At 52.4% G+C, this 12,341-nt stretch overlaps 1 protein-coding gene across 18 annotated transcripts in view; it reads left to right on the top strand.

Moving 5' to 3' along the window:
• SCARB1 (scavenger receptor class B member 1) overlaps positions 1–12,341 on the top strand; it is a 123,480-nt gene that overhangs the window by 76,962 nt on the left and 34,177 nt on the right. For all 18 annotated transcript variants that reach the window (XM_055240172.2, XM_063614755.1, XM_055240176.2 and 15 more), the window contains 4 exons: positions 5,982–6,139; positions 8,736–8,877; positions 9,448–9,651; positions 11,859–11,954. In XM_055240172.2, coding sequence (XP_055096147.2) covers positions 5,982–6,139; positions 8,736–8,877; positions 9,448–9,651; positions 11,859–11,954 — 600 coding nt within the window. The remainder of the gene's footprint in view (positions 1–5,981; positions 6,140–8,735; positions 8,878–9,447; positions 9,652–11,858; positions 11,955–12,341) is intronic.

Here is a 12,341-nt window from a genome sequence, read left to right as displayed (position 1 = left end):
GCCATCCTGGTGGGTGAGAAGTGGTGGCCCATTGTGACTTTGATTTGCATTTCCCTGATGATGTTAAGCACTTTTTCATGAGCTTGTTGGCTATTTGTGTATTTTCTTTGGAGAAAGGTCTTTTCAAGTCCTTTGCCCATTTGCAGTTAATCTTTTACTTTTAAAATTTCACATTATAGTTTCAAAAGGGTTTTAGTGAAGTGTAGCATACGTATAGAAAAGCCCACTTATGAAGGGAATAACACCGTACATTTTTCAGTGATCATAGTCCGGGGTAACCAGCAACCAGATCAGGAAACAGAATTTTCACCCCCTTTATCCCCCATCCTCCCAGGTGACCCCTGTTCTGGCTTCTATTGACACGTTAGTCTTGCCTGTTCTAGAACGTCACATAAATGGGATTATATGTGTATGCATATATCTGCCTTATTTTAAAGGTAGTAATAGTATTCATTTTTTATTTTTTATTTTTATTTAAAATATTCAGGAGGTTGTTCCATAGTGGTAAATATAGCATGTCATGGTTGTTGTTGTTGCTGTTGTTTTTTTCAGACAGGGTCTTGCTTTGTAGCCCAGACTGGAGTGCAGGGGCACGATCACGGCTTGAACTCCTGGGCTCAAGTGATCCTCCCGGCTCAGTCTCCTGAGTAGCTGGGACCACAGGTGTGTGCCACCATGCCCGGCTAATATTTTTTGTATTTTTAGTAGAGACACGGTTTCACCATGTTGCCCAGGCTGGTGTTGAACTCCTGGCTTCAAGAAATTCTCCTGGCTTGGCCTCCCAAAGTCCTTGGATTACAGGTGTGAGCCACCATGCCTGGCCTAATTTGATGAGTTGTATCAGATGTACACACTTCACCTATATGGCAACCAAAATCAAGATAGCTGGGCCAGTTCACGTCAGTCCCCTCCCTCCATCCCGATCCCTGGCAGCCACTGGTCTGGCTTCTCTCTCTCGAGTTTTCCCTTTCCCCGATGTCGCGGAAATGGTGTTGTGTAGTATGATTCTTCTTTTCTTTTTTTTACTTGGGGTAGTGCCTCGGAGGCTCACCTGCGTTGTGGCGTTTATCCATGGTTGGTTCTTTTTGATTGACAGGTAGCATTCCATTGTGTGGATATGTGGCAATTCATTTATCTGTTGATGGATATTTGAGTTGTTTCCATCTATCAAATACGGACATATCATTCCATATTTGTTTTTGGTGAACATTCAGGCAAGTCACGCTCTTAAAGGCTTCTCAGCCTTTGCAGAGGCTGTGTCCTCTGCCAGGCACTCCTCCACCATCTTCTTTTCCTAGCAAAGCCCAGCTCATTTTAAAATTCCCAGCTCAGATGTCCTCTCCTCCAGGCAGCCTTCCTGGGCTCAAAGGGTCTATTTCGCCGGATGGGAGGGAGTGGCGTCCAACAAGGGCTCACCTTGGCATTCTACCCCAACTTTGTGTTCCAGGGCCATGGTCTTTGACCTTGGGGGTGGTGGGGACAGAATCACAGAATCTGCCATGTTAGGCAAAAGGCCACAGTGTCCCCACCACTGTTATCTAATCAGCTGCCTGGTCTAGTGTGGTGGAAAAAAGTCATCCTGCTGATCAAAAGCAGGGCAAAGTCCATCCCTTAACCCGGGTGGAGGTGGGGCAGAGGAGGAAGGGTCACTTGATGACTGCAGGGCTGACCCTCCAGTGCCCGGGGTCTTCAGACCTTGTTCTAAGCACTTTACCTCCGTGGACTCATTCAAACCTCACAGCAGCCCACGAGGCGACACTCTCCTTACACCCATTGTATGACTGAGGAAACTGAGACTCGGAGAAGGTCAGTGACCCATCCCTGATCACCCAGTTGGACGGGGCTGTGCTGAGTCTCTGAAGATTCCCTTTGGCAAGTGCTGAATGAATGGGCTGAAACCAGGGCCTGAAAGCCTCTTCTGTTGGGGAGAGAGAGAGAGAGAGACAGAGACCCAGAGAGAGGGAGACAGAGACCCAGAGACAGAGGGAGACAGAGACCCAGAGACAGAGGGTGATGGAGACCCAGAGACAGAGGGAGACAGAGACCCAGAGACAGAGGGTGATGGAGACCCAGAGAGAGAGAGAGAGAGAGAGAGAGAGACACGGACATGCGGCCGGATCCCATGACTTCTTGGTTTAGCCCTGATTCATCTTCAGAACCAGGCCAAGCGGCCAGGGGAGGAGGAAAGTATGGTGAGATTCCAAAGGAGAAAGGTATCTCCAGCCCAGCAGCGTCTGCTGAGAAACCTGGTGGGAGAGGGAGGCTGCAAAGGGAAATTGAGGCTGTGTGTGTGTGTGTGTGTGTGTGTGTGAGAGAGAGACAGAGAGAGAGAGAGAGAGAGATGGAGTCTCGCTCTGTCACCCAGGCTGGAGAGCAGTGGTGTGATCACAGATTGCTGCAACCTCTGCTTCCTGGGTTCAAGTCATCCTCCCACCTCAGCCTCCCAAGCAGCTGGGACTATAGGCACCTGCCACCATGGATGGCTAATTTTTGTATTTTTTGTAGAGATGGGGTGGTCCATGCTCAGGCTGGTCTTGAACTCCTGGGCTCAAGTGATCCGCCCACCTCGGCCCCTCAAAGTGCTGGGATTACAGGTGTGAGCCACTGCACTGGGCCTTGTTTTGCTTTTTTAAAAAAGCAGCTTTATTAAGGTGTGATTGATATAAAACAATGGCACATATTTAATGTATGCAGTTTGATGGGCTGGTGTGTGCACACTGGGAATCCCACCCCTGAGATCCAGGTGCTGAACAAACTGTCACCTCTACGGTTCCCTTCTGCCCCCCACTGTTTTCTGTGGTGAGAACATGTAGTTCTTGCTCTACTCCCTGAACACATTTTCCAGGGTTCTGGGTTTTGATGCTGTGTTTTCTATGAGGGGAGCACCAGCAGCTGGATGTGTCCGCCAGGCTGGAGAAGGGGCCTGGCCTGTGTTGAGCAGGGTCCCCAGGGCTGCAGGGTCTGTCCCAGACAGAGGCACCTGCAGTGCACGGGCTTTGAGGCTGGGTGAAGGCCAGGACTGAAGGAAGGGCTGGGCGATCCGGGCCTGAGAGCTGGGAGGGGCTGGAGCTGGTGCCTGTGGGCTGTGGTCGCATGGGGTGGCAGGAGCCACCATGGGGTGGGGAGGGCGTTACTGAGGGGGCAGGACTGTTCTTTGATCCAGCTCACATACCACCTCCCCCAGGAAGACCTCCTGGACTCCTTGGTGCCCTCCAACTATTGGTTGAATCTCTCTCCAGCCTTAGTTGTGGCTCAGTTTCCTAATCAGTAACATGGGGGTAATAATAGTGGAGGTGGCTGCCTCAAAGAGTCATGGTGCTGTTCAGAGGATGAGAACACCGTGAACAGCATCACCAGGCTCATGGTGCACCCCGGAAATGCTTGCTTCTGTTACCTCATTAATATTGAATTTATGCGCCTTCGTTTGCACCTATGGGCTGCTCAGACCGTAAGATGCTCCTTCTGGTGCTGGCAGCTAGGTAGGAAGACACGTTTATCAATAAACAATTATGGCACTTGAAGGCAAGTCTCGGATCTCCTGATTTTTCCAAGAGAACTCTGAAATCCAGATTTTACATTACATCTTCCAGTTTCTTGACAATGAATTCAGCTTCTTCATTTACATACCACGTAGGTGTCAAACTAGACACAGCTGTAGCTACAGTGTCACCAGCTCCTTCGTACAGATGAGAAACTTGAGGTTCATAGGGGCTGACTTGCCCAAGTGGCCCCGTGGAGTGCGACCCAGGGTCTGGCTGCCTCCAAATCTGCTCCTTCCAGGGGACATGGGGCTGGCCCTGACTGGCCAGCTCAGCTGTCTGCCTCCTGTAGAGCCTCTGCCTATTGGTGCTGGCTGTCTGGGGACAATGGGGGCGGCTGTCCTTGTCTTAGAAGGCCATGTTCAAAAGAGGGTGGAAGGTGACGCAGCCACCTGGCTTTGCAACGTCAGCTCTAATCTGATGGGCTGGGTCACTCCTCCCGGGCTCTGATGTGGTGTGGGCACTGAGGGGCCTGAGATATGTCCCGGCTGAGTTGAGGGTGGGGGGTCAGGTGGACTGGGAGGGACCTCCCTGTGACACTGGGGCTGCGAATTATAGATCTATAGATCTAGAGGAGGAAAGCTGGGAGAGGAGTCCAAGTGGACCCCAGGCGTGTTTCCTTTAGTCCCTTTAAGAAAATCACGTTTTTGCAAAATTTTTAAATCAGGAGATTTCATATACATTTCTGTATTTCTGGTTTTCATGGAAAACTTCTGTGTTCTCATCTTCCTCTGACTCCTCCCCAAATGGCTCACTCAGCCGCACAGGGAGGCTCTCTCCCAGCGTCTCCCTACCACAGGGCCTTTGCACAGGCTGTGGCTGCTGTGGAATGCCCCCCACCCCCCACCTTCTAGATTTGTGAGCTCCCTTCCTCACTGCCTTCTATTTTGGTTTTGGGTCTAGGTTGTGTTTGTGTGTGTTCTTTTTCTTTCTTTCTTTTCTTCTTTTTTTTTTTTTTTTTTTTTTTGAGACAGAGTATTGCTTGGACACCCAGGCTGGAGTACAGTAGCACCATTACAGCTCACTGCAGCCTTGACCTCCTTGGCTCAAGTGACCCTTTCACCTCAGCCTCCCAAGTAGCTGGGACTACAGGTGTGCAGCACCATGCCCAGCTACTTTTTTAAAAATTAATTTTATAGGCCGGGCACAGTGGCTCATGCCTGTAATCCTAGCACTTTGGGAGGCCAAGGCAGACGGATCACTTGAGGTCAGGAGACCAGCCTGGCCAACATGGTGAAACCCTACTTCTACTAAAAAAAAAACAAAAACAAAAATTAGCCAAGTATGGTGGTGGGTGCCTGTAGTCCCAGCTACTCGGGTGGCTGAGGGAGGAGAACTGCTTGAACCTGGGATATAGAGGTTTCACTGAGCCAAGATCGCGCCACTGCAGTCCAACCTGGGCCACAGAGCAAGACTCCCTCTCAAAATAAATAAATAAATACATAAATACATAAATAAATAAATAATAAAATGAAATAAAAATAAATAAAAATACAAAAATTAGCCAGGTGTGGTGGTGGGGGCTGTAATTCCAGCTACTCAGGAGGCTGAGGTGGGAGAATCGCTTGAACACAGAAGCAGAGGTTGCAGTGAGCCAAGATCATGCCACTGCACTCCAGCCTGGGCAACAGAGCGAGACTCCATCTCAAAAAAATAAATAAAATAAATAAATAAATAAATAAATAAAAGTATTCTTTAGAGACAGGGTCTTGCTATGTTGCCCAGGCTGGTCTCAAACTCCTGGGCTCCAGTGATCCTCCTACCTCGGCCTCCCAAAGTTCTGGGATTACAGGCATGAGCCACGGCGCCTGGCCTATATTTCACTTACGTGATGACTGTGTCTCAAATCCCAGTCTTTCCCCAATCCTTGCTATGTTTTCTCTGTGCTCTGTCATGTGGCATGCGTTTTACCTGAGTTATTTGGTGCCTGCCTTTCCCTCCGCTATGGTAAAGCTCCACATAGCTGGGCTTTTGGTCTGTCCTGGTCATTCTCCCATCCGCAGCTCTTAGAACCTGCCTGGCAAGTGGTAGTGCTCAGTGCGTGCTTGTGGAATGAATGAATGATCCACCTGGCCACACGGAGCCCACGTTCCTGCATGAGGCTATCCCTGCCCTGAGCCCATCTGCTACCCTGAGCTCCGGCGCTCCCTTTAGATGGTGCATGGGCCCCTGTTTACCACAGTCCCTTGACTGGTGTCACCTGTTGCTGTCAGGATGTATTTTAAGAAGCATTACCACAGCATGGATAGGTTGCCTGTTTAATTCCATAAGCTCCAGGTGCGACAGCCTCATGTGCGAAGGGCTTTCCCACCACCTCCTATCCCGAGCCCCCGCCGAGGAGCCCCTTCCCTGGCCGGGCTCGGGCAGCTGTTCCGGAGCCGGTGGAGGGGTGTGGAGCCCTCATCACTCTCCCCACAAGCGTACTTGTTCCTTCCCCTGCAGAACGTGCGCATCGACCCCAGTAGCCTGTCCTTCAACATGTGGAAGGAGATCCCCATCCCCTTCTATCTCTCCGTCTACTTCTTTGACGTCATGAACCCCAACGAGATCCTGAAGGGCGAGAAGCCGCAGGTGCGGGAGCGCGGACCCTACGTGTACAGGTGAGGCTGTGTCCAGGTGAGGGCGGAGGGACTGGCTGAGGCTGGGCAGGGGAGGGGTCTCAGAATGGACGGGATGGGGAGGCTGCTGACGGAGCCCCAGAGATTGTTCCGGAAGCAGGCAAGGCATAGTCGGGGTAAGTGCTAGTCCCAGAGAAGTTTTTGTTTTAGGTTTTTTTTTTTTTTTTTTTTAGAGATGGGATCTTGCTGTGTTGCCCAGGCTGGTTTTGAAGTCCCGGGCTCAAGCGATCCTCCACCTCAGGCTCTCAAAGTGCTGGGATTACAGGTGTGAATCACCAGACCTTGCCTAGAGAGGTTCTTTATGGAGCAGGGAAGGACCAATGGTGTGGGTCTGGGTGGAGGGTGCATGTGTGAGTTACACACATACGTACACACACATACACATACACACACACACACACACACGTACATACACATACACATACACACATACACACACACACACACATACACATACACACATACATACACACACACATACACACATACACACGTACATACACACACACACACACACACACGTACATACACATACACACATACACACACATACACACATACATACACACACACATACACACATACACACGTACATACACATACACACACACACATACACACATACACACACACATGCATGACCAGGAGCAGGGACCTACCCCCCAAACCCTATCTGGGCCAGAGGACCGGGTGGGTCAGCACAGGAAGGAGTCAGCTGTTTGTGGAACATGCTGGCCCAGGGACCACAGAGTCATGCCTTTGCTTTCTGCTTGCCCTGTACCTGGCTGTGGCCTAGGGGAAGTGACTTCATCACTCTGAGCCTCAGTTTGCCTGTCTGCAGACTGGAGAGACACAAGAGCCCCTTTATGGGGTCATCGGGACACTCAGGATGCACTCAGAACTCTGAGACGGCTGGCGGGTGTGCCTGTTACAACGTCCTTACCTCCTGGAGTCTTCACAGCACCTCCCCTTCGCCATACCCCTGCTTCCCAGTTCACAGGCGGAGGAGTAGGGGCTCAGAGAGGAGAGCTGACTTGCCCCAGGCACACAGTGTTCCAGGGATGGGGCAGGCAGAGGGTGTTCCCGCTGTTGGAGACCCACAGTCTGGTTCTGGGAAAGCCAAGATGAAATCCAGCAAATGTGCCTGAGGTTTGGGAGTGGGAAACATGAGTCAGATGCTGTATTCCGTTCACTCATTCGCTCGTTCATTTAACAAATGTTTATTGAGCACCTACTAGGTGTTGGCTGCCGTTCTAAGCACAGGGGACCCAGCAGTGGACAGAATGGGCAAAAATGCCAAAGCTCTCTATACTCCTTCATTCTGTGAGCACTGATTAAGCACCTCCTGTGTGCTGGGGGCACAGGCAGACCAAGGCCCTGCCTCACCAAGCTGATGTTCTGATGGGGAGAGAGTAAAGAAGTGGACAAATAAGGGGAAATCAGGCAGCCAGCCAGCAGTGTTGTATAGACAAAACAGTGTGAAGCCGGACTGCAGGAGGGAGGGTGGCCTTGGGGCTCGGTCTGACTGGAGGGTCGGGAGCACCTCTGCAAAGGGACACTCACTGGACCTGCATGGTGGGAAGAGGCCCTGGGGAGAGAGAGTCCCGGACAGATCATGTGCAAAGGCCTGAAGGCTGGGAACAGAGGCCTGTGCGGCTGGGGTTACGAGGGAGAGAGACAGTGGAGAGACGAGGCCTGAGCCTTGCTAAGGGCCTCAGAGGTCATGTTAGGATCCTGATTTTAACCTGCATGCAAAGTGGGGTTGTGGTCCAGAGCAGAGCATGATCTGATTTCCACTTTTTTTTTTTTTTGAGACGGGAGTCTCTCTCTCACCCAGGTTGGAGTGCAGTGGCGCATCTCGGCTCACTGCAACCTCCGCCTCCCAGGTTCAAGCGATTCTCCTGCCTCAGCCTCCCAAGTAGCTGGGATTACAGGCATCTGCCACCATGCCCAGCTAATTTTTGTATTTTTAGTAGAGACGGCATTTTACCATGTTGGGCAGGATGGTCTTGAACTCCTGACATCAGGTGATCTGCCCACCTCGGCCTCCCAAAGTGCTGGGATTACAGGCATGAGCCACCGCTCCCAACCTGATTTCCACTTTTCAAAGATTCTTCTGAATGGTGGAGAATGGCTTGGAGAGATGAGAGATCATAATGACAGCAGCAGCAACAGTCATGGCAGCCGATGTTTACCTCGTGCTTTCTCTGCACCCGGCAGCTGTGTTGATTGCTTTCCGGGTATCTGATTGCTTTACTGTGGGGAATTGTTTAATCCCCACAGCTGCCCCCTGAAGTAGGGCTTGTGATTACTTCCTTTTGTAGGCGGAGAGGCAATGGCTGTGTTGGGCAAGGGAGAGCAGAATGAGGCCGGGTGGGTGGCGACCCCGTGTCCTGCAGTGGGCAGGCGTGGGGAGGGACAGACTTGGCGGAGGGGCTGAGCTCAGCTTTGGCTGTGGGGCCGGAGGTGTGCACAGACGTCCAGGGCCCCTGGTTCCCAGGCAGGCACTGCAGGCGAGTGGAAGGGAAATGTCCCATGCAGTGGGGTGGGGCGTCTGACCCGCTGGCTTCCCCCGCAGGGAGTTCAGGCACAAGACCAACATCACTTTCAACAACAACGACACCGTGTCCTTCCTCGAGTACCGCACCTTCCAGTTCCAGCCCTCCAAGTCCCACGGCTCGGAGAGCGACTACATCGTCATGCCCAACATCCTGGTCTTGGTGAGGCTGCCCTGTGGCCCACGCTGCCTCGCACCCTGGCCTCGTCCCCTGTCTCTCCTCCCGCCTGCCCCTTGTGCAGAGAGCAGTCCCTGAGGTGGTCGGAGTGTGAGGACTCATGCCTGGTGGGTGGCTTTCGGCCCTGTGCTGTCTCTGCTCACCCCCGGTGGGTTCTGAGTTTCCCAGGTGGGGGTCCACCTGTCTTGGTTTGGAAGTCCTGGCCAAAGTACTTTTTTTTCCCTTTTCAATTTACATTTCTGAGATCTCCAAAAGGGGCTGTCTTGTTGAGGGCTGAGCCACAGGCCCACGTCTGGGACTGGGGCTGGAGTTCACTTAGCCTGAGTCCAGTGGGGTGCAAGGGGGAGAATGGGTTCTCGGGAGCACATGTGGCCTTGGCACTGGAGGAGCAGAGGGTGGTTCTGGTGTCCCAGACGCCCCACGTGGCCACTCCAGGGGCCTCCTGCACCCCAGCATTTACCTTCATGGGCTCTTTGCTGTGAGGCCCAGCTGGGGCCGAGGGAGGATGGGCCAGCCACGTCCAGCCTCTGACACTAGTGTCCCTTCGCCTTGCAGGCTGCGGCAGTGATGATGGAGAATAAGCCCATGACCCTGAAGCTCATCATGACCTTGGCATTCACCACCCTCGGCGAACGTGCCTTCATGAACCGCACTGTGGGCGAGATCATGTGGGGCTACAAGGACCCTCTTGTGAACCTCATCAACAAGTATTTTCCAGGCATGTTCCCCTTCAAGGACGAGTTCGGATTATTTGCTGAGGTACGTGTGGCCTGGTGAGAAGCCAAAGATTCAGGCCTGTGTCCTGTCTTCCCCTCACACAGCCTGGACACTGGTCACCGGCTTGCTTTGTAGCTGGCTGGGGATCTAGTGGCTATGGGTTGTAAGTGGCTGAGAACCTGACTCAAACTGGCTTAAATGGGGAATGTTGGGGCTTATAGAACTGAAAATGCTAGTGTTGGATTCAGGTACAGCTTGATCCAGGCTCAAATGATGTGACTGGGCCTTAGCAAATGGGAGGCTTTGCTGGTTGAAGGGGGCATGGCTGCTGGGGTGTAAGATCACAAGCTGACTCTTAATCTCGACTCCTGGCAACCTGGTAGGGTCACTGACTGGGCTTTGGAGCCAACATCTCGTCCATGGAGGGTCTGACTCCCTCACCTCAGCTTTCAATGAGTCCTTGGGACTGCTCCAGCCTCAGCCATCTCTTTGGTCTCTGCTGATCAGGGTAGAGTGCTGGGGGGGGGATATCGTGGTGCTGCACGTGATAGATACTCAGTGCATTTTTGTCAAGGGTGACGGGCTCCTGTCGTGTGGGTCAATTAGCAAGTTTGGGCTAAGTGGCATGATGCTGTAAAAGCATCTTGTAAATCCTGAAGTGCTTTGCAAATGAAAGTTATTACAAAGTCCCTAGTTTAGTATAATCTACGTTTGACCGCATATAATGAAAACCTCACAGGAACAGTCTAGCGGTAGGCTGTTCAGTGTTGGTGTGGCAGCTTCATGGTCTTAAGTGATCTGGAAGCCTTCTACTGCTCTGCTCTGCCATCCTTGGCATGTGGTTTTCATCGTCAAGATAACCTCATTGTCCAAGTTGGCTGCTAGAGTGTCAGCAATCACATCACATTCCAGGCAGCACAGCAGGAAAGAAGAAGTGTTGGGGCTTTAGGGAGCAGATGGAGGAATTGGGGGTAAAACAGCATGTCCCAGTTTCCTCCCTCTTAGGGAGGAAGAAAACCAATGTCCATTTCCTTTCTATTGGCCAGAACTGAGTCATGTGGCCACACCTGGCTCCAGGGGAAGCTGGAAAGGTAGCCTTTTAGCTGTGTGTGCTGATGCTCTGAGTACGGTTTGCGTTTTGTTATGAGGGAGTAAGGAGAGAGTGGGCTTTGGTAGTAACTGGCAGTTTCTGATGCTCTCTGTCCATTAGAATGATCATTTAAGGATCCTGTTGGGTGAGCATTTATTAATAATAACAATAATAATGAAAATAAAGACTAGCATTTTGAGCTCTTACTGTGTCCGGGGCACCGTACCTGGCCCTTTTTGCACATGAGCCCCTTTAATGCTCCCCTTGGTAGTGGCTCCGGTTATTCTTGGCTCCACATGGGCAGGTGACAGACACACATGGGAGGCTGGGCCAGGGCTTTGTGCTGGGTCCTGCTCTGGAGGTCTGTGATGGGTGCAGCCTCTCAGTCGGGCAACCTTGGAGCTCCTCAGTGTGCTCCACCCTGCAAAGCACTTCTAGATATTTCCTTCAGTCACTCATACCACTTTGTGCTTTGCATGTCTTTGGGATTGCAAACCAGCTTCTGGGAAATGCTCTTGGCGCACCAAAGCCTGGGCCCCACTATCAGGAAACTTGATGGGTTAGGACTGGCCAAGTTTTGCTGCTGTGACAAGCAGCCCCGGAATCTCCATGGCTTAGAACAACCAAGACTTTTTCCTTTGCTTGCACTCCACGTCCAGTGTGGGTGACTGGCACTTGTGGTAGTCACTTGGGGACTCAGGCCGAGGGAGGCTCTGTCTTGACACACACTTCCTTGGCTGCTATAGCAGTGTCAGAGAGCCTGGTGAAAGGTGTGTGCACAGTCCTTAAAGCATCCCCCAAGTGACATGCCACTTCTCCTTTTTCATTGCTCAGGGAGCTGACCTGGCCACGCTTTATTTTATGCTGGAGTGGGGTGTGGTGGGGGTGATCTGCCATTCACCTGAGAGGAAAGCCAGACTTTCCCGGAGTTAGGAAGGGAGGGTGGAACACTGCAGCCATGGAACCCGGGACCGTTCCTCCTAGAAAGCTCCCAAGCCTCTCGTCGGTCCCCAGACACTGGGCATGTGGCAGTGAACCAGATGCCAGGGGCCCTGTCCTTCTGGTGGAGGGGGAGGAGGGCTCAGCCCAGAATGTTCAGACCAGGCCGGCTCAATGGGAGGCCCGAGCCTTACGATGCTCTTCCCTGCTGTGTCTGTAGCTCAACAACTCCGACTCTGGGCTCTTCACGGTGTTCACGGGGGTCCAGAACATCAGCAGGATCCACCTTGTGGACAAGTGGAACGGGCTGAGCAAGGTGAGGGGCGAGAGGCGGCGAGGGCCCCCATCGCCAGGGAGAGGGGAAGGCGGGCCGGGCCGTGACTGCTCGGGAATGGCAGGGACCACAGGGCTCCTTCCTTTGTCGTGAAGAGGGTGCTGGGAGGATGAACACTCTTGGAGGTGGAGGAGGGATTTTACCTCTGGTTAAAGCTTGACCAGCCAGAGGGGCAGGTGGGGTTAGTGACTGCTCACTGAGCTCACTGAGCACCTGGCGTCTGCTGGGAACTGAGTGCTTCCTTCCTTTTGATTCTTTACTCACAAAAATGTTTTGAAGGCTGGGCATGGTGGCTCATGACTGTAATCCCAGCACTTTGGGAGGCTGAGGTGGGGGCGGGGGGGGATCACCTGAGGTCAGGAGTTCGAG

The sequence above is a fragment of the Symphalangus syndactylus genome, chromosome 13 (assembly GCF_028878055.3).
Source record: "Symphalangus syndactylus isolate Jambi chromosome 13, NHGRI_mSymSyn1-v2.1_pri, whole genome shotgun sequence".
NCBI lineage: Eukaryota > Metazoa > Chordata > Mammalia > Primates > Hylobatidae > Symphalangus > Symphalangus syndactylus.
Note: the sequence above shows the minus strand (reverse complement) of the source record. Positions and strands in the feature narration are given on the sequence as shown.